This window comes from Mirounga angustirostris, unplaced genomic scaffold (genome assembly GCF_029215605.1).
Source record: "Mirounga angustirostris isolate CCGP_5_RB_7025 unplaced genomic scaffold, mMirAng1.0.hap1 SCAF_5, whole genome shotgun sequence".
NCBI classification, from domain to species: Eukaryota; Metazoa; Chordata; class Mammalia; order Carnivora; family Phocidae; genus Mirounga; species Mirounga angustirostris.
In genome coordinates this window covers 175,655,307-175,681,785 of record NW_026991713.1, presented here as the reverse complement: position 1 = coordinate 175,681,785, position 26,479 = coordinate 175,655,307, and the positions used below count along the sequence as shown (strand labels likewise).

General features: G+C 45.0%; 1 protein-coding gene and 1 long non-coding RNA gene across 2 annotated transcripts; both read right to left on the bottom strand.

Moving 5' to 3' along the window:
• Positions 1 to 779: 779 nt before the first annotated feature.
• Positions 780 to 26,479, bottom strand: RAC1 (Rac family small GTPase 1). Its single transcript, XM_045875839.3, has 6 exons — positions 26,034 to 26,479; positions 15,600 to 15,671; positions 11,654 to 11,771; positions 3,634 to 3,696; positions 2,721 to 2,880; positions 780 to 2,402 (listed from the first exon to the last, which is right to left on the bottom strand). The coding sequence occupies exons 1-6, from the start codon at positions 26,462 to 26,464 to the stop codon at positions 2,272 to 2,274; spliced, it is 975 nt and encodes a 324-aa protein (XP_045731795.2). The 5' UTR covers positions 26,465 to 26,479; the 3' UTR covers positions 780 to 2,271.
• LOC135364595 (uncharacterized) lies at positions 4,229 to 11,647 on the bottom strand. The gene is made up of 2 exons (XR_010412032.1): positions 11,482 to 11,647; positions 4,229 to 10,483 (listed from the first exon to the last, which is right to left on the bottom strand). It is a non-coding gene; the product is annotated as an uncharacterized LOC135364595 (long non-coding RNA).

Here is a 26,479-nt window from a genome sequence, read left to right as displayed (position 1 = left end):
AAAAAAAAAAAAGACATGTCACTTAGGCATATGGAGGTAAATAACAAAGATTAGTTAAAAGAACTCAAATTGATTGCCTTTGGGGAAGGTGTGAAGGGAGAAGGCTGATGTTTTTGTAGCAAACCTTTGGAACTACGAGGTCTTTAAACTGCGTATTTATCTTTAAAAAATGCTCAAAACTAAAGCAATCTTCAGAGCAATAAAAAGGATAATATAAAAATTTTGTTTTTTAAAGATTTTATTTATTTGAGAGAGAGAGAGAGAGAGAGAGAGAGAGAGAAAGCAGCAGCATGAGAGGGGATAGGGTCAGAGGGAGAAGCAGACTCCCCGCTGAGCAGGGAGCCCGATGCGGGACTCGATCCAGGGACTCCAGGATCATGACCTGAGCCGAAGGCAGTCGCTTAACCAACTGAGCCACCCAGGCACCCTAGAAAATTGATTCTAACATGACAAGTTCATAGTACAGTTTCAGGCTCTAGAAAGGATCTTAAGGTCATACTCAGCCTCCTCCCTACCTCCCAAAATCTGCCTCTTCAGCCCAGAGCTCGGGCCCAAGGTGTGCGCGCACATGTGCCCCAGCGTGGATGTCACCATCTCCCCAGCATTCAACAGATGCAAAACCCAACCTGCCCCCCAGCACCAGTGCTTGCGGACTCCTCCAGCCCCCCACCAGCATGAAAAACCTACACTAGAAATTGTTTCCAACAACCCAAGATTTTCAGGTGAGACAATGGAACACATACCCCAGGAGGCTGTTCTCAAGAATTCAAGTGTTACAGTCATGATTCAAGGATTTATTAAGTCATACATGCAAAACATACTGCTAACTGCATTAGCAAAAGATCAATGTAAAAACACTCCACGATCCTGCAACTGTCAATTTAAAAAATGTTGTTCTAGTGGTTGAGAGGTCCAACCTTATATTCTTGCCAGTGGGTAAGTTGTACAGAACTTCGTTAGCACAAGCACGGGCTTACAGAACCTCACAGACCCAAGGGAACATGGTCAGGCAGAGCGAGAGGAAGCGTGTGTCCAGGGCGGTGAGGCAGAGAGGAAGGGCCAGCATTAGTCAGGGTACAGTACTGGTGATCTGGCAAGACAGTGATGTTAAGAAAGTTCATAGTTTAGGAATATCTAAAATATTTCAAAAACCGTAAAGCTGCAACACATGATTTTTACACCTAGTTACTAGAAAACTAAGGAAAGCGCTTATTAGCTTGAATAAAGTAACAAGGAAACAGGAATGCACTTTTACTAATCTAAAAAAAAAAAATTTCTAATGCATTATCAGAAAGATTTTATAATACAAGGAGGCATATTGCTCATTAAGAAGGGGTTCTATAAGAAAAGCACTAAGTTAGCAACTATGGGAACGACCAGTTCAAAGATGAATTAAATGCCCAATTTCAGGAGGGATGGCAGGTCTCAGAAAAAGGAAAAGCTTAAACAGTGATAATACCGACCTTTCTTCATCATTTACTGCACTGGACAGAAATAAACCTTTAATATTTTACCCGTGACACTTTTACTCAGTTTAATTAGGACGTGTACAATGTAGTGTAAATTAACCTCTGTATTTTGTCAAAATACTGTCTTCATTCTTTGATCGCGTCACGTGCTGCACACCCCCCGGCCCGGGTGCCCACAGCTGGAGCGGACACTTCGCCGGGGGGACATGGGAGGAAGAGGTCTGTTCAGAATCTCAGCAAAAGCGAATACATTAACTTTTCAAAAAAAATCTCACTACAAAATCAAAAAGATTGATTCGAAGAGTTGAGTCATTACACTCACTCTGCGAGGACGTACAGTACAGTGTTAGGGGAGGGCGCGGTGTCAGATGGCCTCCTGGTGGCAGCTGGGGAAGGACGCTGTGCCGCTTTCCTACCAGAAAGGAGCGTGGCAGCGTCTGCGGGGGCAGACCTGAGACGCTGGTTCTTCTGAAAGACACAGCTCTCGAACGGTTTAGTGCTTAGTGTTCTCAGCACAACGCAACTTAGTTCACAAGGTATTTTGGCAACTCTTAATCTGAGCAAGAATAGGGGCTTTTGAAAAATAAGGCTTTAAGAAAGCTTGCCATTTTAGGGCTAAATTTTAATATAATGTGAAAGTTTGAAATCTTACACTTAAAACCTAAAAATTACTGATTGGTTCAAAATGGTTTTATGGAAAAACTAATCTGTAACAAAAACTTGGCATTGAGTGCGAAGGCTCCACACCATTTTTGAGCAAAGCGTACAAAGGTTCCGAGGGGGACGGGGCGGGCCCGGACATTTACAACAGCAGGCATTTTCTCTTCCTCTTCTTGACGGGAGGGGGGCAGAGAACCGCTCGAATCGCTTCATCAAACACTGTCTTGAGGCCTCGCTGCGTGAGTGCCGAGCACTCCAGGTATTTTACGGCACCTGCCGAGAAACACAGCCTCATACAGCCACCCGGCCACGTACACCCACGCGCAGAGCCACCCTTCCAACCACCACGAGGGTGGGAAGCAGCTCCCCAGGCCCTGCCTCCTGCTGACCCACTGGGTGCAGGCGAACAACCCCTGACCTGTGCCTGGCTCCTGAAGGCTCACACCGAGGGCCTTGCCTCGCTGGCTCCCCAGAGGTCAACAGGAGCCTGAGTCAGAAAGACTCACTTTCTACCTGCCCAGACTGGACTCCCGTCTCTGCCACAGAAATAAAACCACGTGCAAAGCAGATGTGAAAATGCAGATTTCCTACCGATCTCCTTAGCCATGGCCAGACCCTGCGGGTAGGTGATGGGTGTCAGCTTCTTTTCCTTCAGCTTCTCGATCGTGTCTTTGTCGTCCCTGAGATCAAGTTTAGTCCCCACCAAGATGATGGGGGTGTTGGGACAGTGGTGTCGCACTTCGGGGTACCACTAGATTCAAGAAAGGAAAAAAGTCACGACACACTCCCTCCCTGATGAACATCCTTCGCCTAAATTCCATTTCCACGGGCGCCAAACTGTGTCAGCCACCCCACCTTAGTCCCTCAGCAGGACACGGCAACCCGCCCTCCAGCCCTGCTCACCCCCCCCTTGCAATACCTTCCAGTACCACAGGCCTACCTGTGCACATTCAATTAGCAAGCTGGGACTCCCAAGACTAAGGAGCCTACTCATCAACAAGAGCAAGGGGAGAAGGGAAGGTCCCCCTCCCCAAACAATTACCTTTTGGTAAAATGAGTCAAGTTCTTAGATTATCTCCGAGAATCCTTCCTAAATCCAGTGAAGAGAGTGAACTCCATCTGGACTGAGGTCTCAGCTCTGCCACCATGACCCCCACCGAACACATCCCTGATGACCACAACTTAAGGACATCCTGCCCGTGTCATGTTTCACTAGGAAGCATGTGAGATGCAGGGGTGCAGAGTCATGGTCGCCATTTTTATTAGACGACCCCATCAGACTGACTCCAAAGTGCTTGTTGTTTTAATAAGGAGCACAGCATTTCTGAATCAGACCCTGAAACTTTAGAACTCTACATAATAAAGTCCTATACTTCAAAAATTGATTTGCTACCTAAATAGAAGAGCAATTTAAATAATTAAAACTCCTATCACTAAATGGTATTTTTGCCTCCCGAGAACGACATTATGTAACAAAATGTTTCTCTAAAACATCCCCACTTACCTTTGCTCGAACATTTTCAAATGATGCAGGACTCACAAGAGAAAAGCAAATTAAGAATACATCCTATAAAAAGGAAACAGGGAGGCGTTTAGAAATGGTCTTACAATGACAAATGCACTTTGCTCTGTAAATGCTGTTGGGAATGAATCATGAGACAAAATGCACGTTATGTACCAGCAGCTTGTGTCTAAAGCTTACTCCCTCGTTAGCCCTTCAGTTCTGTCAGAAGGCTCCCAAAGCAGAGCCAGCACATGAAGCAGCCAATTACTTGGGAGAAGAAGGGAGAAGACTTACTGGAATGTGCCAGAATCTACTGGAGGCCAGGGAGGCCTCAAATCAGACCCCCCAAGAGGCTTCTTTTCCACCATTCCCAACTCCCACTAGGAACTTAATGGCCCTATTTACATACAGGGATAAAATCAAGTGTCAAGATACCACTGCGGTATTTCTGTAAAATGTGGTCTCAGTTTATCAAAAGCAGAGTCTATTTTAAAACCATTTACCAATGGCGTGCTTTTCAGTAAGCTCCCCGTGTGCACGTTCGATACACGTTTAGTTGACCACTGGGTTGCAATTAAACTGCTTCTTTAAGAACTGCCACGAGAGTCCCTGGCCCAAAGTGGGGCTCAGCTGTTTGCTACGTGAGCACATTCTACCGTGAAGGCGGACGGTCTAGCGTGTGAGGGGCATCCTCCGGGCTATCAGCTTCTCAAACCCAAGCGGGGTCTCTGGAGGACTTAGAGCACAGGGCAGTAGCAGCTGAAGTAGAGGTTCAAAGGAAAAGTCGGTGTAGAGTAAACACCTGGAAGAATTTCTGACTGAATCCAGTGTGTCCCACTCTGTACTGGGTAAAAAGCTGAATTTAAAGATTTACCTATATTTTAAAATGCCTAGGAGTTTCTAAAATGCTAAGTTTTTAAGACATTTTCCTGGAAAAAGGCAACTATGCTACTTTGTGAAATGTACCCAATTCCCAAGCTAACACTTTCAATCATCCAGCTGATATCTTGTACCTGGAAAGGGAGAGAAACATCCCACACAACAGCTTTTTATAAATGACATTTTAAAAACGCTAGTGCATGCACAGGCTTGTCCAAGAATCACCGTGGCATTTGGGCACCTGATTACGTCATTTCAAAGCAAGGCTGAGTTAGCTCCCCAGCACCACATAGCCATGCCCCAGACAGGCCCACTGCACCGGGACACCAAAGCGGGGGGAAGGCCTGGCAGCCACGGTTAGTCCCACTCCGGCTCAAGCACACGCTCCGAGGTGGAGCCTCCACGCCTCCATCTCCAACCCACCCAGAAAGGCCCCTTCACAGGAGTTCCTCCTTTCCCTCAGGAGGAGGGGAGCAAGCAGTTCACAAACCGCTTTAATTCAAGCTAATAGGTAAACTGCCTCGCTCTACTGAAAGCACATTTGGTCAAGCAAAACCCAGCCTTGAGTGAATTAAATACAGAACACTCAAGGAACGTGAGGCTCAATAGGAAATCCTGGGGAAACTAAGTGAAATGAGAGAACAGATAAAGCTTGAAACTGAGGTCGACTGAAAGTTTTACATACGGCAATCGGCTTGTCTTTGCCCCTGGAGGTTATATCCTTACCATACGTTTCTGCAACCTAGTAATGCATGAGAACTTTGTTTCAGTTTAGTAAAAACTGAGGAAGGTAAAAGTCAATATAATCCATTATTTCTTCATCAGAATTCTGTCTCAACCCTCCCAAAGGATCTGACAGCAGATGATTATCTAACAACTATGCCAAATACCACCAAACACTCCATCAAACCCTGTGAAGGTCAACGATGGTGAAGACACGAGGTCAGGCAAATACCGGGGGGAGGAGTAGGACGGAAGCGCCCTTGTCCACCCGTGACAGCCCGCAGAGTGCTCCTTGTCCAGCAGAAGCTACGACACGCCTGAGGAAGCACACAGGCCACGGCCAGTCAGGACTGTTAAGGAAGTGTCCTTAATGAAGGTGCGTCCCTAGGCGTCGCTGGCACCCGCTAGCAACAGGCACACCTGTCAAAGACCTCCATCAAAAAGCTCTGAGACATGAGCCCAGCTGAAGCCGCCGCAAATGGGAAAGCATCTGTCTGTAAAAACAGGCCTCTGAGAGGAAAGGCTCCCCAGGAGCACGGCCAGGTCGGAGAGCCCTGAACGCCGCAAGTCTCCCGTACAGACGTGCTGGTCCTCTCTTCCCCCAAATGCTGGGAGTGCGGTTTGAGTTTAGGGACCTGCATTACTGGAGTGAACAGCACTGACGCACTGAGACCTTTCATTCCCCAACCCCCCCAGCTTTGGACAGGACTGCCCAGAAGGGACAGCATTTCCAGTGTTTACCACAGTGCTTTCAATTCATTCCTTTGTTCCAACAAAAATCGAAAGACTTGCTCTTCAAGCAACATAAAAACCTACAATTCTTTTAAGAGACAATTGGACAAGAGAATTATTTTAATTTCACCTCACTCAGCTTCTGGGATCTACAGTTATGAGAATATTAAAATTGCTGTAACTATCCGGGTTTAATCTACGAGCTACTTTTGAAGATTTGTGCCCCCGACACCTTGACGTGATGCCAAATCTTTGTGACACATGGACTCATGGGCATCGGCCACAAAAATGCAGCCTCAGTTCAAAATACCCTCCAACCACATCTGTTCTACCCCTTTCATTTTTTAAGAACATCTTTTTTGATGAAGAAACACGCTTTGTACTACATTAACATGCCATCTGCCTGTTCCTTTCTCCTTTCTTCCCCCAGACAAAATACGGCTTTAAAAAATACTTCTCGGGGTGCCTGGGTGGCTCAGTCAGTTAAGCATCCAACTTTTGATTTTGGCTCAGGTAGTGATCTCAGGGTCGCGGGATCGAGCCCCATGTCAGGCCCCGCACTGCCTGCTTAGGATTCTCTCTCCCCCTCTGCCCCTCCCCATCCTCTAAAACAAAAACAGAAACTAGCACTTCTAAAAAATTAAAATTAAAAAATAAATAAAATGCCTTGTATTTCTGATACTTACCTCTTCTAGTAGTAATTTCTTCCAACCTTTGCCTTCTAACCCAACACCCCGAAGAGTCTGTGCTGCTCAGTATTTACGCGGCATCTCCAGGTTTACGCCCGTCCTGGTAAACCCCCGAGCTCTGCAGCAGGGCCACCAGGGGCCAGGCATGGCCTGGCCTGCTCAGCCTTCCTCCCAGGGTCACCGTGTGTCCCGGAGCCTCTTTATTCCACCTGAGCTGTCCTGGGTCACAGGCTCACCTTTCCTCTGGCTGGGACACCGCCTTCCCCAAGCTGGCAGGACATTTCTAACCACACAGGCTCCCACTGTGCCTTCAGTGACTTTATTACCTGTGTATCACAAAGCAGCTCCCCCTCACCGGTCAAAACCACTGCCTCCCCTGAATGTGTGGAGGGCACCATCAAGAGACAAGTCGGCTCCTAGCAGAATGGCAGCGGGCACTTGGGGTCTCCCAGCTCTGAATGCACCATCCAGCGCTGCTCTCTCCTCTCCTCTTCCGAAGACCTTCCACCTGATTTTACTTCAGGCTTGGAACATTTTTCACTACAGGCATTCTCCAAACCAGGAAAAGGAACAGGATACATACAAACAGGGCAAAGACACTGTGCCTGTGGCATCCACGGGGAGCTGCTAAGAAAACAAGCTCTGGAGAGAGAGGTGCAGCCTGACCCCTGGGAGGCAGCCTGTGACCAGGCTGGAATGAGACCAACGGTAAAGCAATAAATAGAAGACCACTTCACAATCTTGTCTGACCACAGAGAAAGGTCGCCGTGCAAACTGTAAAAACACCAAACATCCCCCTCTCCCAGCCAACGAGACTGTGTGCCTATGTCTGCACCAGTCACAGCTCTGGCCACACTTCATCCCCACCTTCTACAGGATATGGATTAAAACTACCCTGCTTCCCGCCAGCACCCCATCCACAGCAAGCCCTGCCTTCTCGAGCCCTCACCTGAATCGCACACCCCAGAGCCCTGAAGGTGTGTGCCTTGCTGGGGACAGAGGGACAAACCCAATTTGGTTTAGCCACAGGTGTGTTCCTAGTGACCTTTGGCCAGAGGACACAGATCCTGTAAAAGCCAACTTAATAAAGTAGAAAGCCATTTGAAAATCAAAGCAGCCAAGCTAAACGCTACTGTTTTTCCTTTTAACCAATGTCGAGCAGTCTAGCCCTTTCTCCAGATGAGCTCACACAGAAGGCGCCCGGCTGCCCAGGACAGGAGAGGCCCAGTTTATCAGCGGACAGGTGGGGCACTGAGAGCTTCTGAGAACCCACACAGAGCTCAGGCCTTGTGACTCTGGCAAGTCACCTAGGTTCCCACTCACACCACTAAATCCTGGAACAAGAAGACAAATACGGTGGGCCTGACACAATGCTGGGCCTGAGCACTGCTCAGACCACACCGTGATGGGGAGGGAGCAGGCCACCGAAGGTGAGTGAGCAGAACTCAGGGTATTTTTAAAAAAGAGAGTATTAAAAAAAAAAAAAAAAAAGAGTATAAAGGTAACTTATTCAAGGATGGAAGAGGCTGAAGGACTACTTAATTGAAAAAAAAACAAAAATGTAAGGACAGTTTCTACTAAAAAGTACCACCTGCTTGTTATCTTTTGGAGAAGTAGTAGAAACAAATGCCTTACACAGATTTAACTTCGCTCCCCAGAGCCACCCCACAAACAAGGACAGCAGCGTTAAATGACCACAGGAAACAAAACGTCTGGTTTTTGGGTCACAAAGCCGTAAGTAGTGGTCAGATCTGGGTAAGAAATAGCCCATGGGCCCTTCGGGAGAGGGTCTGAGCCCAGTCATGGATGAACCACATAACTAGGCCTGTAGACCAAAGAGTCAACAACCAGAAACCATGTTCCAGTTAGTGCAAAGTTTAAAGGCGTCCCCTCTGCCAAGGTGCCAGCCCGGAACCACCAGGCCTGCTCCTCTGGGTAGGATGGCATTTGGGGCCTGCCCCCCAGGAGCCAAGAAAACTTCCTCATCCCCAAAGGAGTCCAGCAGGCACGTCTTTAACTGCCAGATGGCTGCTCTCCCCTCTTTGCTCTAAGCACCATGACACCCTCCTGTGCCGGTGTGTGGTTTGTTACACACGACATGTGGGAGCCACCTGAGCAAGAATCCTGCCTTACCCCCTTTTAGACGTCCAAGTATTTGACAGGAAAATAGCACCTTACACAGATGGGACATAAATAGTTTAAGTCCTGCCCCAGAAGGATAACACCCCACCCAACACCCCACCCGCCTGGCTGTCAGGCCTCATACCCTGTGGCTTGCTTCAATCTGTGACTTTATCTATGCGTTCTCTAGTGTGTTCTCTAACATACAGAGTGGGAATCTTGCCAAGTCACCTTTGACTTACTGTGAGTGACTCCCTCAGAGAAAAAGGCCACACCCTGCCTGGACCCCTTGAGTCACAGGAGGTGGTTCTCATTTCTCAGAAGTGATACCCCGCCCTTCTAGATGTATCCAGTGGGTTGGAGACTCCTACTCTACCAGTCATAGGTTAGCAAATCCACTTAAAATCTGGAATTATCAAGCACCCACTGGGGTTAGAATAATTTCCTAAACATACTGAAGACCTCAAACCATTTGGTGATTCCGAGCTGATTTTTAAAACTTAATCACAGTTAATTTTTAGCTGGAGAGATTAACTGAGACATCACTCATTCAGACCGCCCATTTTATAGTCTTGGTCTTTGTTTAGCACTATTACTATAATTCAGCTAAAGGACAATCAGCAAAACTCCACAGCTCAAAGAGATTGTACTTGGCAATTCCTCCAGCAGGAAATAAATAACAAAAGACAATGACTATTGCATAGAAAAGCTGTAGTCAAAAACAAAAAAAAAGGGAGGGCACCTGGGTGGCTGAGTCCAGAGTGTCCTGAGCGTCAGACTCTTGATTTTGGCTCAGGCTGTGATCTCAGGGTCATGAGATTGAGCCCCAAATAGGACTCTGCACTCAGTGGGGAGTCGGCTTGAAGATTCTCTCCCTATGCCCCTTTCCCCCATTTGTGCACGCGCAAACTAAGTTTAGGGGCACCTGGATGGCTTGGTCGGTTAAGCATCTGACTTTTGGTTTCAGCTCAGGTCATGATCTCAGGGTCATGAGATGGAGCCCCACATCGGGCTCTGCACTGAGCGCAGAGTCTGCTTGGGATTCTTTCTCTCCCTCTGCCCTCCCCCACTCTCGCCCTCTTTCTTTCTCTCTCAAATGAATAAATCTAAAAAATAAAAAATAATTCTAAAACTATCATTTACTAAATAAGAAGTTAAGTTTAAAAACAAAAAACAAGAGGCGCCTGGGTGGCTCAGTCGTTAAGCGTCTGCCTTCGGCTCAGGTCATGATCCCAGGGTCCTGGGATGGAGCCCTGCATTGGGCTCCCTGCTCAGCAGGAGGCCTGCTTCTCCCTCTCCCGCTCCCCCTCCCCCTGCTTGTATTCCCTCTCTCGCTGTCTCTGTCAAATAAATAAATGAAATCTTTAAAAAAAATAATAATAAAAAAACCCAAGATTTAGATAGACTGGAAATGATTGGTTATTTTCACCCACACTACGCCCCCCCCACACTACCCCCCACCCCGACCGTAATGTCAAATCCATCCAAGGGTCAACACCTGCCTTCTCCAGGATGTCTCCTTGACCCTGACTCTCTGGTCATCCCGGCTTGCTGAGAGCATGTACAGCAACTTCCATTCATTTGGGCCCAGTCAGCTCTGACTTGAAGAGCTCTCCAGATCTGTGAATCTTCACAGCAGCTACACTGGAGTGTCTGTGATGTGCCTGGACTGTTCTGTGTGCTTTATACAGATTGCTCATCTAATCCTATGAGGAAACAGGTCATGACTAGAACCGTGAAGAAACCTGTCAGGGTCACAGAGCTAGGAAGAGCGAGCACAGGATTTCAACCCGAGGAGTTTGCGCCACTGCCCCTGGTGTGTATTCCTTTGACCAGTGAGTCACCTGAGTCTCTTTAAAAGTCTTTAAAATACTTTTAAAATGATGAACAAACATGTAACAAGATAAGCAAATGGTACAAATAAGACAATTACTTATTTCAAGAAAAGGGCTTCTCAGCATATTTTCACCAGCTATTGATCTGATTCGCTTTGTATATACATCATTTAATTGTCTAAAATGGAAGCAAAACTAATCTAGAAGTTTTTCTGACTGGACACAGTGGACATATTTTTACAAAACTGAAACCTGAATCTACACTGAGATTTAGGTACTAAAGCCATAAAAGATGAGCATGTTTTATAGAAAAATAATACTAAACCCAAAAACAAGTCATTAACTTGATTTTTAAGAACCTTAATCTTAACTGTTTAATTTGACTCTATGGTACCAAAACTGTTACAAAGCAAACTGACCTTGAAACTAATTACTGCTGAAACTGGTTTGCAAGAATAAAACAGTACCTATTTCATATGGCTGTCCTGAAACGAAACATGTAAAATGCATAGCACCACAATCAGTAACTGGTAATGCTACCAAAAAAAAAAAGGAAACAAATCCTTGGTCCGCATTTACGAGGACATTCACTATTGAACTTAACCTTGCTACTACTTATGCCCTTGAACAATGCAGGAGGGTAGGGCCACTGCCCCCCGCCGCCCAATGCAGTCCAAACTCCATGTATTACTCTGATTCCCTGAAAACTTTTAATAAACAGCTTGTTGTTGACTGGAAGCCTTACCGATGACATGACCAGTCCATTAATATATATTCTGTATGTTATGTGTAAAATACACTGCATTCTTATACTAAAGTAAGCCAGAAAAAATGTTACTAAGAAAATTTTGAAGAGGAAATATACTTACAGTACTGTAATGTATTTATGGAAAAAAGTCCTGGTCTAAGTGGACCTCTGCAGATCAAACCTGTGTGTTCAAGTGCCAACTGTGTAATAAGCAAACCCATAAGCGATACCCAATTACACAGTCAAAATAATATATTCCGAAGGACACGTTAAAAATCAGTCATGATCCTTACTGTTTGCGGATAGGATAAGGGACGTAATCGGTCATAATCTTCTTGTCCAGCTGTATCCCATAAGCCCAGATTCACCGGTTTTCCATCTACCATAACATTGGCAGAGTAGTTGTCAAAGCTGTAGAGTGGAGAAAACACAGTCAGTCCGCAGCTCCAGAACATTAAGCACAGACTGGGGGCTTGAGTTACTGTTGTGGCGAGGGTCCCAGAGGTGTGCCAAGGCTAGGAGTAGCCTGGAGGCTTCCAGGGCAGCAGATGCACCAGCACGCAGGCATGAGGAGCCTGAGTAGCTAAGAAGTGGAGGGAAAACCGGCTGCAGTGTAAGGAGAAAAACATGCACCTGAAGAAACATGCCTGAGAAACAAAGGACAAGCTATTCCATTTAACTGAAACAAATTACTGTCAGCAATAGAAAACCTTCGCTTTTTTTTTTTTTTTTTTTTTTTAAGATTTTATTTAGGGCGCCTGGGTGGCTCAGTTGGTTAAGCGACTGCCTTCGGCTCAGGTCATGATCCTGGAGTCCCGGGATCGAGTCCCGCATCGGGCTCCCTGCTCGGCGGGGAGTCTGCTTCTCCCTCTGACCCTCACCCTCTCATGCTCTCTCTCTCTCTCTCATTCTCTCAAATAAATAAATAAAATCTTAAAAAAAAAAAAAAAAGAATAAAGATTTTATTTATTTATTTGAGAGAGAGAATGAGATAGCATGAGAGGGGGGAGGGTCGGAGAGAGAGGCAGACTCCCCGCCGAGCAGGGAGCCCGATGCGGGACTCGATCCCGGGACTCCAGGATCATGACCTGAGCCGAAGGCAGTCGCTTAACCAACTGAGCCACCCAGGCGCCCGAAAACCTTCGCTTTTAATAAAGAGAACATTAAGCTTTTTCTCCCATGGGGCACCTGAGTGGCTCAGTTTGGGCTTATTTAAATTTAAACTGGGGGGTGCCTGGGCGGCTCAGTCGTTAAGCGTCTGTCTTCAGCTCAGGTCATGATCCCAGGGTTCTGGGATCGAGCCCTGCATGGGGCTCCCTGCTCGGCGGGAAGCCTGCTTCTCCCTCTCCCACTCCCCCTGCTTGTGTTCCCTCTCTCGCTGTCTCTCTCTGTCAAATGAATAAATCTTTCAAATAAATAAACAAATAAATTTAAACTGGTTAAGTGTCTGCCTTTGGCTCAGGTCACGATCGCCAGGTCCTGGGATGGAGCCCTGCATCAGGCTCCCTGCTCAGTGGGGAGTCTGCTTCTCTCTCGGCCCCTTCCCCTGCTTATGCTCTCTGTCCAATAAAAATAAATACATAATTAATCAATTTAAAAAAGAAAGAAAATAATTTTTCTCCCCAGGAAGAAATGAAGTATAAAATTAGTCCCTCTTTCAAACCTCACTGTTGACTTTTTTGTGTACATATCAGACTCATCTTCAACAAGGTGGCATACCACAGAGCCACACCGAAGTGTTCCAGAACACCCGCACTGAGTATAGGGTGAAATTAATCAAGCCCTGGTCATCCAGGCCTGCAACCAAAGGGACATGGTAACACAAAGCAAACCTGATTTGAAAAGCTATAGTGTAACGTTTCCAGAGTGAGTGTACCAAATTACACACATAAATTAACATGAAGTTGCTACACAAAAAGTAGTTACTGATAAAAAGAGACAGTCCAGAAAAGCCTGTCTGACGGGCAGAAAATAAGGTGGACATTAAAAAAAGGCGGGGGTGCTGGCTGCTCAGTTGGTTAAGTGTCTGCCTTGGGCTCATGTCATGATCCCAGGGTCCTGGGACTGAGCCCAGAGTTGGACTTTCTGATCAGCGGGGAATCTGCTTCTCCCTCTGCCCCTACCCCTGACTCATGCACTCGGTCATGCTCTCTCAAATAAATAAAATTAAAAAAAAAAAAAAATCATTAAAGTACCACCAAGTACTTCATTAAAACGAAAATCTGGCATTGCAATTCAAACCTGGGCAAGTACCAAACAGGACACAATACATCGGCCTGTAAGATAAAATTCAGAATTCATTTTCACATGCTCTCAACACTAAAACTTAGGGTCTTGCTACATTGCAACAGCAAAATGAAGGTCTGAGTAAGCCTGCAATGTAGCTTACAGAACGGAATGACAACCAGATTTCATAAAGAAAAAGCCTCATGTATTGCAAATCTGCTTCCATGAGAAAAGGAAAAATTATTCAGTAAACAGTATCATGTTTTTCCATCTTGGAAAAAAGAATCAGATGCCTGCCTCCTACTATACCAAAAAAAAAAAAAAAAAAAAAATTCTAAACAAATTTAAACTTTAGCCACAAAAAATCTAGAAAACCTACTAGAGGATATTTTTGTATCACTGAAGTAGGAATGGTCTTCCTAAGTAAGACATAAAACTCCATGAAGGTGGAGTGGTATATTTACATAAAAATGCCAAACTTCTTTATGGCAAAAGACCCCATATAACAGAGTTCACAGACAAATGAGACAAAGGGGTTAATACTCCTTATGTACAAAAGTCCCACCAGTAAGAAAAAATTTCAGTAGAAAAACAAGCAAAGGATTTCCACAGGCCATTCACAGAAGACTGCAAATGGACAGTGAACATTCATGGAACCTTAACCTCACTGGTGATCAGAAATGCAAATGAGAAGGTAACTTTTTTCAACGCCTGCTGCCCACGGTCCAAGTTGAGGGGGCCACTTCAGTCCCAGCTGGTCCAAGTGACAGCCTTTTTGGCAGCAATTGGGTAGTATCTATCAAAAATTTAAATATCCATTCCCTGTTGACTCAGCACACTTCCACTTCTAAAAATCAATCACATGTGCACAAAGACATGTGCAATGATGTTTCTAACACATGGAAAAAAAAAAAAAAAGACCTAACGACCAGTGGTGTTATCAGGTATTGTAGTTCAAAGTCACTGACAACTGACAACAATTTAGCTCTACCTATGTGTAGATTAGGAAAGTCCCCACCATAAAACCAGAACACGGACAGTATGATCCCACTTCTACAGAACTGTGGACACCTCTGCAGCATACAGTGCTATGCTTGACGAGGTCAGCACAGGTGGGACCCGTGCTGTTTCCTCTCCTCCACCATGGCAGCCGTCAGGACAGAGCTGACACCATGGCTGCAGGGCGATACGTTACGAGGCTCGGCTACATGGGGCTCCCTAGTAAGCCCATCATCAGAACAGCACTTTTCCGGGGTGCCTGGGTGGCTCAGTTGGTTAAGCGACTGCCTTCGGCTCAGGTCATGATCCTGGAGTCCCGGGATCGAGTCCTACATCGGGCTCCCTGCTCGGTGGGGGGTCTGCTTCTCCCTCTGACCCTTCCCCTCTCATGCTCTCTGTCTCCCATTCTCTCTCTCAGATAAATAAATAAAATCTTAAAAAAAAGAAAGAAAGAAAGAAAGGAAAGCACTTTTCCATCTCCACTCAATTCTGCTGCCAAGAGGGTTTAAGCAGCTCAGTAGCCAATTCTGTCCTCCCATAACTGCCCCCAACACACACCCTGGTTTCATTTTGACCGCCTGATAACTCAACAGTGACATGCAACCATCAGATTCCTTGCCAGAAAAGGCCAATTACAATGTAACAGCATATTTCATGTTCCAGTTCTTTGATCCTTCACACACAGAACCCAGAGCGCCAAATTTATCTGAAACTCTTATATTATCCAGTCTTCATACTTCAGTTAGTTAACTTTGTTTCCTGAATGTCTAAAAACCAATTAGGAAAGCTGTGTTTCGTCACAATGTAGAAACTTTACATTAGATTATTTTTAAAAAGCTCAAACAAATACCTTATAATTAGACTTTGGTGAATGTTTGGACAGAAAATTAATTAGATCTGTTCATGTGCAAATTAAGAATGCCTTTATAGCAAAAACAATGGTCAAAGGTAAAAAACAAACAAACAAACAAAAAATCACAAACAAGTTAATTCCCAGTTTAACTGGATACTTACACAGTGGGGATGTACTCTCCAGGAAATGCATTGGTTGTGTAACTGATCAGTAGGCAAGTTTTACCTACAGCTCTAAAGAGAGAGAAAAAAAAATGGTGTAAGTTGCTTTGTCAACATGAACGTAATCCTTTCATTATTCTGTTAAATTTCTAGAAAAATCAAGGAGTATACACCAAGTACTTAGCACTGAATAGTTTCTATAATCTTTTAGTTAACACTACACATTTTTATCCTGAAATGTATAGTAAGCACAGTCGAATTTCTCAAAAAGGAGCCTTCATGTTCTGTTTAGGTGTACAGCATTAGCATTCATGGTCAGAAACAGCTGTTTAATAAGCCAGGTTGAACAGGAACAAGATTTTTAAATTGAAAGTCTCTTCTGTGAACATCTGTACCAGTCTTTCATCCAAGAATCTTCAATTCTATCCTCAAATCATTTTGGAACACAGCCTTCCTCTACAACTTCCACTTGGTTGCTAGGTAATATATTTTGCTGCCTCAGAGTGGTAGCTCAAACCCACCACCTTTTAAAGCCTTCCCTCTGGCATCAGTAATGACTGTTCTCTTAATAGAGTGCTTAGTCACTAACCACACACACAACTGTGAACCACAAAGAGCCACACAGAACTCACTTTAATTCATCTGTATTCATCTGCCACCTCCCCAGCCCCCATCCTCACATATCACCATAAGCTTTTAGAGCAACTAACACAATATATTCCAGACATATTAATTAATGGCTCAGGGATGCTGGCATAAACTTCCAAGCAGCTGCAAAGAGGAGAAAGTAAAAAAGAATCATGTAGAAATCCTCCAGAGACAGAAGGGCCTCCTGCACAACTGGTGGTGGGTACAGTGTACCATCAGGCAGAGATCAGAGTGGTGGTTCAAAGTCTCCCAGCTGCTTGAAATGTTTTTTCATGAGAATGTCCCCTACAAATTAAGATCATTGCACCCTTAGCCAAAAAATGGTTTCCAAATTTTACATTCTTACGGTGACTTCAAGGGCTTCTGAAAGCCTGTGTCCCTGGCTTAAGGATTCACTAAATGCTCTCCCTAAAGGAGCCCATCTCCCGCTGTCTTCTCTTGCCTTACCAAGGTCATGTCTATCACACAATGAAGTTCTGAGCTGTAAGATTTTGTTGTTCAATCTCAACTACCAGGAATTAGGATTCACCATAAAGAAGTTAAGTGCTTTTCTATCTTTGTAGCACTCTTAGCTGAAGGCAAAAACCTCTCAGCTAGAACAGATTACAGGCCCATCCAGTCTTGCCAATACTCGTTTTACTCACAACATTATTAAGGGCTTAAAAGTTGGAACTCCCCCACCCCCAAAGACCTCACGGAGTCAAACATTACATCATCAGGAAGTTGCTTCCAACTCCTAAAGGCTTTCTAAACAAAATGACTCACTGGCCACACATTTTGTTAAAAGCTTACAATGTCAAACCTGTGTGAGCAGGAGGCTGAGATCTGCAGTCGTTACCCTGGATTTGAGACCCAGAGCCAGCTCTTTATCACTTATTGGCTGGAATTGTTAGTAGGTTTCAACTTCCTTATGCCTCAGTTTTCTCAACTGTAAAATGGATGCAAGAGTACCAACTCCATCACAAAACTACTGAAGGCATTAATTCTAATTCAATCTATACCAACAACGTGTATGCTATGCAAGGAAGAACAGTAGGTGCTGAAGATACTGCAATGAACAAGACCTCATGGAATCTGTGAGGTTATTAAAGTAAAAAATGAAGAATGCTGTCATTACATAAAATTATAGGTGTGATAAGTGTATTAAAGATGCTCTGGAGGGGCACCTGGGTGGCTCAGGTCAGTTAAGCGGCTGCCTTTGACTCAGGTCATGATCCTGGAGTCCCAGGATCAAGCCTCACGTCAGGCTGCCTGCTCAGCTGAGAGGCTGCTTCTCCTGGTGCGCTCTCGTTCTCTCTCGTGCTCTCATTCATAAATGAATGAATGAATGAATGAATAAATAAAATTAAAAAAAAAAAAAAAAAGATGCTCTGGAAATGTACGGCAAAGGGATCTAACCTAGTCTTGGGAGGCCCACAGAGGAGGCTGCAATGTATACAGAAACTTAGAGGCGTGGGGCCGTGACAGAAGGAACATTCCAGGCAAAAGCAACAGCATTTATGGGGAAGCCCAGTATACCTGAAGAACAAAGAAGTAAGGGGGAAGCAGCAAAGGAAAATATGAGGAAATCGTCATCTCTTCTTGCTAAGGGTATGGGACTTGATCCTACTTGGGAAGTCCCAGAAAATTTTTAGTTGCCGAGAAACCACTAAATTTGCATTTTTAGAAGCAGCCTCTGACTGCAGTGGGGAAAGAGGACAGAGGAAGGAAGCTGGGACTGGAGGCAGGAAAACAAGAGTGGTGTGAACCAACGAGGGGGCTTCACGGTGAAGAGATGTGGGCCATTTCAAGAGCTTCCTAGGCACAAGGCAGAACAAGACAGCTCAGCCATAGGTTGGATGTGGTAGCTGAGGGAGGAGAGTGGAGTCTAAGGCCATCATCAGTGAACCTCTTCAAAATTACAGATGTTGTGTAAAAATGTTACTACTTACTGCCTCTTAATGTCAAGAACAAGCAGCTATGAAGGTTTTAATGGTTATGTTAAAATGTCAGAGTAGCACTTCCCTAAATCTCTTCCATATGTATGAAGAACAAAGCCATTACTTAAAAATACGACCAACTCTGTTTTAAATGCTCTAAAATTTTTTTCCTGAAACTTCACCTTTAGCTGAGGCATCATCTTTTGAAAGGTTTAACTGTAAAGGAATTCAAGGTACTGGCATAACCTGATATTGACTGGAATTTTTTTTTTAACAATCATTACAGTATTTGCTATAAAGCTAAGTTCTGTAAGAAATTATTAAATTATAAAATTCTGACCTTTTATTTCTTTTTTAAGCAGGCTCCACATCCAGTATGAAGCCCAATGTGGGGCTTGAACTAATGACCCTGAGATCAAGAGTCTGATGCTTCACCGACGGAGCCACCCAGATGCCCCAAAATTCTGTCTTTTTAATTAAGTACATGTCCAACCTTTGATTTAAATATTTACTTAGTTTTTAAGAAAAGATAAAAAGAAAAAGGAAACGGTTATTCACCTCCCATTAGTGTTACTTATTCACTCCTTTTAAACACACTCCACAAACAAGCTCTAGAGGCCAAAGTCAACACAGGCTCAGGCAGTCAGAGCTCCTCACACGGAGAATGGAAGTCACGTTTGGTCACAGCCTTGCCTGAGGCTGCAGCAGAATCGCTGGAAGTTGCTATCTGCTTTGGAGTTTCCAACTTTATATATACTTACCTGCTCAGTTCAACCTCTTCTTAAAAATCTTTGAAAGCTGCCACAACATTAAAAAATAAACATGAGTCTACTGGAAGAAAGTTCACATGAGCACATTTTTTTTTAGCCTATCTGTGCCTGTCCTGCTCTATCTTGTAGAAATAACCAAGATTAAAGCCAATAACTTGTGTTGCTATTTTTTTTTTTTTAAGATTTTATTTATTTATTTGAGACACAGAGAATGAGAGAGAGAGAGAGAGCACATGAGAGGGGGGAGGGCCAGAGGGAGAAGCAGACTCCCTGCAGAGCAGGGAGTCCGATGCGGAACTCGATCCCGGGACTCCAGGATCATGACCTGAGCCGAAGGCAGTCGCTTAACCAACTGAGCCACCCAGGCGCCCCTGTGTTGCTATTATGTTCTTTGTTTTTCCATTAGAACTTTAAGGAAACTTTTAAAATTTGGGGGGTACATCTCAATATTACCAAAATCTATAAACCAAAACTTAAAAAGCACATACAATAGGGCGCCTGGGTGGCTCAGTCATTAAGCGTCTGCCTTCGGCTCAGGTCATGGTTCCAGGGTCCTGGGATCGAGTCCTGCATTGGGCTCCCTGCTCTGTGAGAAGCCTGCTTCTCCCTCTCCCACTCCCCCTGCTTGTGTTCCCTCTCTCACTGTGTCTCTCTCTGTCAAATAAATAAAATCTTAAAAAAAAAAAAAAAAAACACATACAATCAATAAATCTGGAAACACTGGCAACTTCCTCATGTTAGAAAAGTAAAGGAGGGGTGCCTGGCTGATTTGACTCTTGATCTCAGGGGTGTCAGTTTGAGCCTAAGCTGGGTAGAGAGATTACTTAAAAATAAAATCTTTAGGGGCGCCTGGATGGCTCAGTCGTTAAGCGTCTGCCTTCGGCCCAGGTCATGATCCTGGGGTCCTGGGATAGAGTCCCACATCGGGCTCCTTGCTCCACGGGAAGCCTGCTTCTCCCTCTCCCACTCCCCCTCACTTGTGTTCCCTCTCTCGCTGTCTCTCTGTCAAATAAATAAATAAAATCTTAAAAAAAAAATTTTTTTTACCCCACCCCATCCCCAAAAAGGGAAGGGATACAGTACAGGAAGTTAAAAAATAAGAACTTTCTGCATTGCCTTACTTAAAAAAAGATATATTGGGGGGCACCTGGGCGGCTCCAACGCTTGGTTTCAGCTCAGGTCACGATCTCAGGATCATGAGAGGGAGCCCCATGTCAGGCTCCGCACTAAGAGCAGGAGTCTGCTTGAGACCCTCTCCCTCTCACTTGCTCTACCTCTAAAATAAAATCGTTTTAAAAAATAAAATAAAATTTAAAAGCTACACTAATCTTAATAGGACTGGAAGACCAGAGAAAATAAGCGTCTCATTAAGCGTCTGCCTTCGGCTCAGGAGAAAATAAGGAGCCTGTACTGCTGTCTAAAAGTACCTAGATCTTGGGGCACCTGGGTGGCTAGATGGTTTAGCATTCAACTCTTGGTTTCAGCTCAGGTCATGACCTCAGGGTCCAGGCTCAGCGGGTGGTCTGCTGGAGATTCCATCTCTTCTCCCTCTTCCCCTACCCCCACTCCTGCCCTTGCTCTCACTCTCTGCCTCTCACCCTAAAATAAATAAATCTTTTTTTAAAAGTACCTAGATCTTAAAGATGAACAGAATGTAGTGAAATGTGAATTACATGTATTAAATATGTATTTATGTTTACTGCATAAATGAAAGACCCTGAATGAAAGTCCTCAATTTACCCTGTGAAATGGGGTTTGGGAACTCTCCAACAGTAGGCCTTCAGTAAATGCATAACCATGCAGAGAATAAATTCAGAAAATGCATGAAGAGGGGCGCCTGGGTGGCTCAGTCATTAAGCGTCTGCCTTCGGCTCGGGTCATGGTCCCGGGGTCCTGGGATCGAGCCCCGCATCGGGCTCCCTGCTCGGCGGGAAGCCTGCTTCTCCCTCTCCCACTCTCCCTGCTTGTGTTCCCTCTCTCGCTGTGTCTCTGTCAAATAAATAAAATCTTAAAAAGAAAGAAAATGCATGAAGAGAGTAGTTTAGTGCTACAAAACCACAAATTCTAATCTGAAATTCTGATATTCTGTCACTAACAAGGGACACCACAACCAACTTACAGAAAACTATTATCACCATTGTAGGCTTCAAAAAAATTAAAAAACCCATGTAGTTTCAAAAACCCCCAGAGCTGAAGATGCTACCTCTAAGAGTTCAATTCTGAAGTAGCCTTTAGTCTATAGACCCCTGCCTTCTAGAACCACCAAGCCTAACCCTGGAGTACTTGATATTCGGACGTGCAGAAGATACAGAGTTCAAAAACAAGAATTTTTATCTAACTACTTATCACTCTCATTCTCCCTCAAAATCAAATCCTCTTGGGCACCTGGGTGGCTCAGGTCATGATCCCGGAGTTCCGGGATCAAGTCCCGCATGGGGCTCCCTGCTCAGCGGGAGGCCTGCTTCTCCCTCTCCCACTTCCCCTGCTTGTGTTCCTGCTCTCGGTATCTCTCTGTCAAATAAATAAAATATTTAAAAAATAAAAAAATAAAATCCTGTTAAAATATTCCGATAGGGGCACCTGGGTGGCTCAGTCGGTTAAGCGTCTGCCTTCAGCTCAGGTCATGATCCCAGAGTTCTGGGATTGAGCCCTGCGTGGCTCCTTGCTCAGCGGGGAGTCTGCTTCTCCCTCTCCCTGTCTGCCACTCCCCCTATATGTGCTCTCCCTTTCTCTGTCAAATAAATAAAATCTTTTTTTTTTTTTTTTTTTTTTTAAGATTTGAGAGAGACAGTGAGAGAGGGAACACAAGCAGGGGGAGTGGGAGAGGAAGAAGCAGGCTTCCCACAGAGCAGGGAGCTCCATGCGGGGCTCGATCCCAGGACCCTGGGACCATGACCTGAGCCGAAGGCAGACGCTTAACAACTGAGCCACCCAGGTGCCCCTCAAATGAATAAAATCTTAAAAAAAAAAAAAAAAAAGCCCTGATAATGGGAAGATATGGGATATGGAAATAGAGCAAAATATTGATTACAAAATCTAAGTGGAAGGTGTTCACTGCACAACTCTTTCAACTTTTCTGTATGTGTGACACTTTTCATATGAAGATGTGGCAGGAAAAATATTCCTCTGATGACATGTGGTAACTGCCTTGGTAGCAGGATTCCTGATAAAACATCTCCTTTTTAGTAAGACTAAAATGACAAAAACTACCTGGTGGGTGATGCTGAGGTGAAAAAGTAGTAAGTACTAATACATTCGATGATTAATGCAAAAGATTATAAAAAGTGGCTTTAAGATTTTTTTTTTTTTTTAAAGATTTTATTTATTTATTTGACAGAGAGAGACACAGCGAGAGAGGGAACACAAGCAGGGGGAGAGGGAGAAGCAGGCCTCCCGCCGAGCAGGGAGCCTGATGTGGGGCTTGATCCCAGGACTCTGGGATCATGACCTGAGCCGAAGGCAGACGCTTAACGACTGAGCCACCCAGGGGCCCCTGCTTTAAGATTTCTAAAAATTACTGATACTCCTCTACTGAACCCAACCTCACACTTTTACTGGGATTATCATTTTAAAGTTAAAAAAAAAAAAGTAAGTATAATTTTAACCACCAAGATCAGAGTCAAATAACAAACCCAAATTTAGAAGCCAGTGCAGAATTCAAACTCCTTTACAACAGGTCAAAAATATGGAACCCCATGCCTCAAGACAAAAATACACAAAGACATTTCATGAAGCACTTAAATTCATGGATCATACCTTCAGTGATTATTCAATGGAAGTGAGTGGGGAGTAAGTGGTGTACATTCCTAAAAAGATGACATCATCATGGAAGGTATTTTTCACACTCAACTAAAAAAATTCCTGGACAGCAATGTCTAAATTAAACATTGGGCTGAAGAGACCACTAGTCCAAGCTGGAGTGAATGTAGGAGGGCTCAAGTCACTCACTCCCAGCCTTCTGGTCAACCAAAGTCAAAACAACACTATTAAAAATGGTTTAGAAATATCTGAATGTGAGGGCGCCTGGGTGGCTCAGTTGGTTGAGCGACTGCCTTCGGCTCAGGTCATGATCCTGGAGTCCCGGGATCGAGTCCCGCATTGGGCTCCCTGCTTGGCAGGGAGTCTGCTTCTCCCTCTGACCCTCCCCCCTCTCATGTGCTCTCTCTCTCATTCTCTCTCTCAAATAAATAAATAAATAAAAATTAAAAAAAAAAAGAAATATCTGAATGTGAGATGCTGTCTTACCTAAATAAAGCTGGGAGAAATTCTTGGGGGCAGAGATCCCCCAAATAAAAGTGACAGACCCTGTGTTCAGGAAGGACTAAAAGAATTAGGACCAACAGAAGGATTTGCAGAATTAAAAAATATCAAAATTTCATTTCATATTTTATACTCAATGGCAACTGAATTGCTATATAGGAAAAAATCCATAAAAAGAATATAGGCTAATTGATCCTACTTATAATATGGTTATAACGTAGCTTTTAACCGCACTTTCCAAGAATATATTTTAGATAAGGGAGCTTGCAATTTGTGCAACTTCAATCAATTTGCCTTTATTGCTTAAACTGCCCTTAATTGCCTCAAATTCCATAGCATTGAGTTCTTTGCCCCACAAAATTTAGAGCCACATTTACAGCTTTAACAATTTTTGAATAAAAGAACGTTCCAGTTATATCATCAGGCATGCTTTGTTTGGGTAAAAGCAGAAGAATATTTTTGGTATGGAATATTATGTATCTAAAATTTTCACTGAAGTAATGTTTGCTATACGTAGTCCCTTATTTAAAGTAATAGAGGGGGCGCCTGGGTGGCTTGGTCGGTTAAGCATCCGACTCTTGGATTTCAGCTCAGGTCTTGATCTCAGGGTCACGAATTCAAGCCCCACGTTGGCCATGGAGCCTACTTAAAAAAATAAAATTAAAATTAAAAAAAGAAAGTAATAGAGGGCGTACCTGGCTGGCTCAGTGAGAGGAACATGCAACTCTTGATCTCAGGGTCATGAGTTTGAGCCCCATGTTGGGTGTAGAGATTACTTAAATAAACGAAAAATACTTAAAAAATAAATAGAGCTTAAATTGTTTATTCCACTTCTAACAGGGCTTAGCCCCAGTCTACATCAATGTCAAATCCAGTACAAAAAAGGCTGAAAACTGAAAGCCAAGAATTGTGTTTTATGCCTTGCACTCCCCTCACAGAGCCCAGCAGCGCCTGAGAGTAAGAGAAACAGCGACAGTATGACTGGCTGTAGGCACTTACTCAGCTGGGGCCAACCACCTGTGAGGCAGTTAGTATCCAGCATCTTGTTTAATCCTCACAACTTCAATTTGAGGCCCCTGTCCTGGGGGATGAGTGATTTGCCCAGGGTTTCCCCCCAGGCAGTGGGGTGGGGATTTGAAGGAGGGATCCCGATCCCACAGTAGGCATTCAACAAGTAGGTAACTAGATAAACAAGCTAATACAAATAGTAGAGGTCCATAATCTATAAGCATTAAATAGATCTGCTGCGCTTTAGTTTCAGAAATTTTCAATTAAGAATATTACATACTACAGTTAGATACTGAACTATCAGCAGTTTGACTAAAAAAAAAATAGTATTATTTCATACTCTTAAGCATTTTTAATTTTTAAAGTAAATTCAGTTAAAGTGTTCCTAAAACAATGTGATACAGGTTTAGTTAATTCATTACACAAAAGGATCAAACTTCGTTTAACCAATTTACTGATTTCCCTACTAAACTAATTAGCTGAATATTTTTTTTGCCCCAAACGAAAGTAAAGCTTTCTTTTGAAGGGTTTAAAAAAAAACGGGGGAGGGGGAAAAAAAAAAACCAAAAAAAAAATACATTACTCCTAAATAGGTGAAGTTTTAATTTTTAACTATACACACACAACCATTAAGTGTTAATGTTTCACACGCTGATCCTGACAGATCACACAGATGGGCATCTTTTAAAAATCAGTTCAACTGTCCTTGCATCTGAATTAGCTGCAGAAACAATTCTGAATGTCTAATGTACGACCATCTCAACAAGCTAATTCACAACTTGGGAGGCATAAAAGCCACATCAGTTCTAATGACAAGTTTGGGGAATATTAATCAAAAGGAAGAGCGATGCCAGAACTCTTCCTTCGACTTTACGGGACCTGAAAAATGTACCAACTGCATCCTGAGTTTGATGAAACGGATAGTAATTCTTGGAGCTTCCTTGTTAACACTCAACACTACTCGAGCACTGCGGAGACACACAATTTTGCTCGGATTACACTGAGATTCTTGTTTCTATGGGAGAAAAAAAACTGCATAAGCCAAGTCTTGTCTTCCTCTAGGGCCTGTAACCACCACAGACAGTAATGAAAAGAAATGCCTTGAGTCACAGGGCAGCTCCGCTCAGGGAGCCTGTTCTGCTACATCCCATACCTAATGCAAGAAGCGAAAGCCAATTTCTTTTTTTTTTTTTTTATGACCACACCACTTTCAGAGAAAAGAACCGTCTTAATCACACCCAGCTCCTCGCAGCCAGGATCTCAAAAGTTTCTCCACGGAAAGAGCAAAAATTATCACATCCCCACCCAAAAAAAAATTTTTTTAAGCGGCGAAATACAGCGGAAGAGACCCCGTGGTTAATCAGTTTAGGGGTCACCAAACCAGCTCAGACAAATATTCGTCAAGTCCTATCGACCCGACCGCCGGGACACACGGAAGCTCCTCACCGGGCTCGAGAGGTTGAAGTAAAAGCCCAGAAAGGGTCCTTTTTTTACGAAAGGCAACTCCAAGCCCACCGATGTAGGGGCCGACGAGCGAGGGTGGCGGCGCGGCTGGGGGGTCCCGCCCGGCGCGCCGCCGGCCCGAAAGAAGGCGGGAGGGTGGAGTTCACTTTTCCCTTCGGCCGCCGGTCGGCGACTCCCTGCCCAACCCAAAATTTAAAAAAAGAAAAAAAAAAAAAAAAGCCGGAACGAGGCCCGTGCCGTCCGGTCCCGGAGGGAGTGAGGGGCGGCCCGCGCCCCGCGCCGCTGAGGGGCCGGCTGCCGGCCCGCGCGAGCCCGCCCCGGCTCCCGGCCCCCGCCCCGGCCCCGGCCCCGGCCCGCGCACTCACCCGTCTCCCACCACCACACACTTGATGGCCTGCATTTGGGCCGCTCGCTGGGCCGCGGCGGCGGCCGGGCGCTGACGCGAAAAGCGGCGAACTCGGGGCGCGGCGGACGGGCGGGCGCGCGGCTGCGGGCGGCAGGGCGCGGGGTGCCGGGGCCGCTGTCCACGCCGCCTAGCCCTCCGCCGACGGGAAGCCGGAGCCCAGAAGCGGCCACCACCCAAAGCTGAGGGAAAACTGCGGAGAAACAGGAAATGGCCGCTCCACTCACATCCGGTCTCCCCTCCCCCACGCCGGCGCGCCGCTCCCAGGCTCCGGGGCGGGGCCGCTCCTGCCCGCGCGGCTCCCGGGCTTCCTGCCGGCTTCGGGGACGCTCGGGAGCGCTCGGGAGCGCTCGGCTCGGGGGAGGGAGGGCGCGGGGGCGGGCCGGCCGCCATCTTTGTGCCGCCTGG

Excerpts from the sequence above, each read along its gene's own strand:
- RAC1 (XM_045875839.3), bottom strand. The coding sequence starts at position 26,464 with ATGGCGGCCGGCCCGCCCCCGCGCCCTCCCTCCCCCGAGCCGAGCGCT. Across the intron at positions 15,672-26,033 it reads TGTGTGGTGGTGGGAGACGG|AGCTGTAGGTAAAACTTGCC; the intron begins GTGAGTGCGCGG and ends CTCTCTCTTTAG. Across the intron at positions 2,403-2,720 it reads GGCCATGGCTAAGGAGATCG|GTGCCGTAAAATACCTGGAG; the intron begins GTAGGAAATCTG and ends GTTTCTCGGCAG.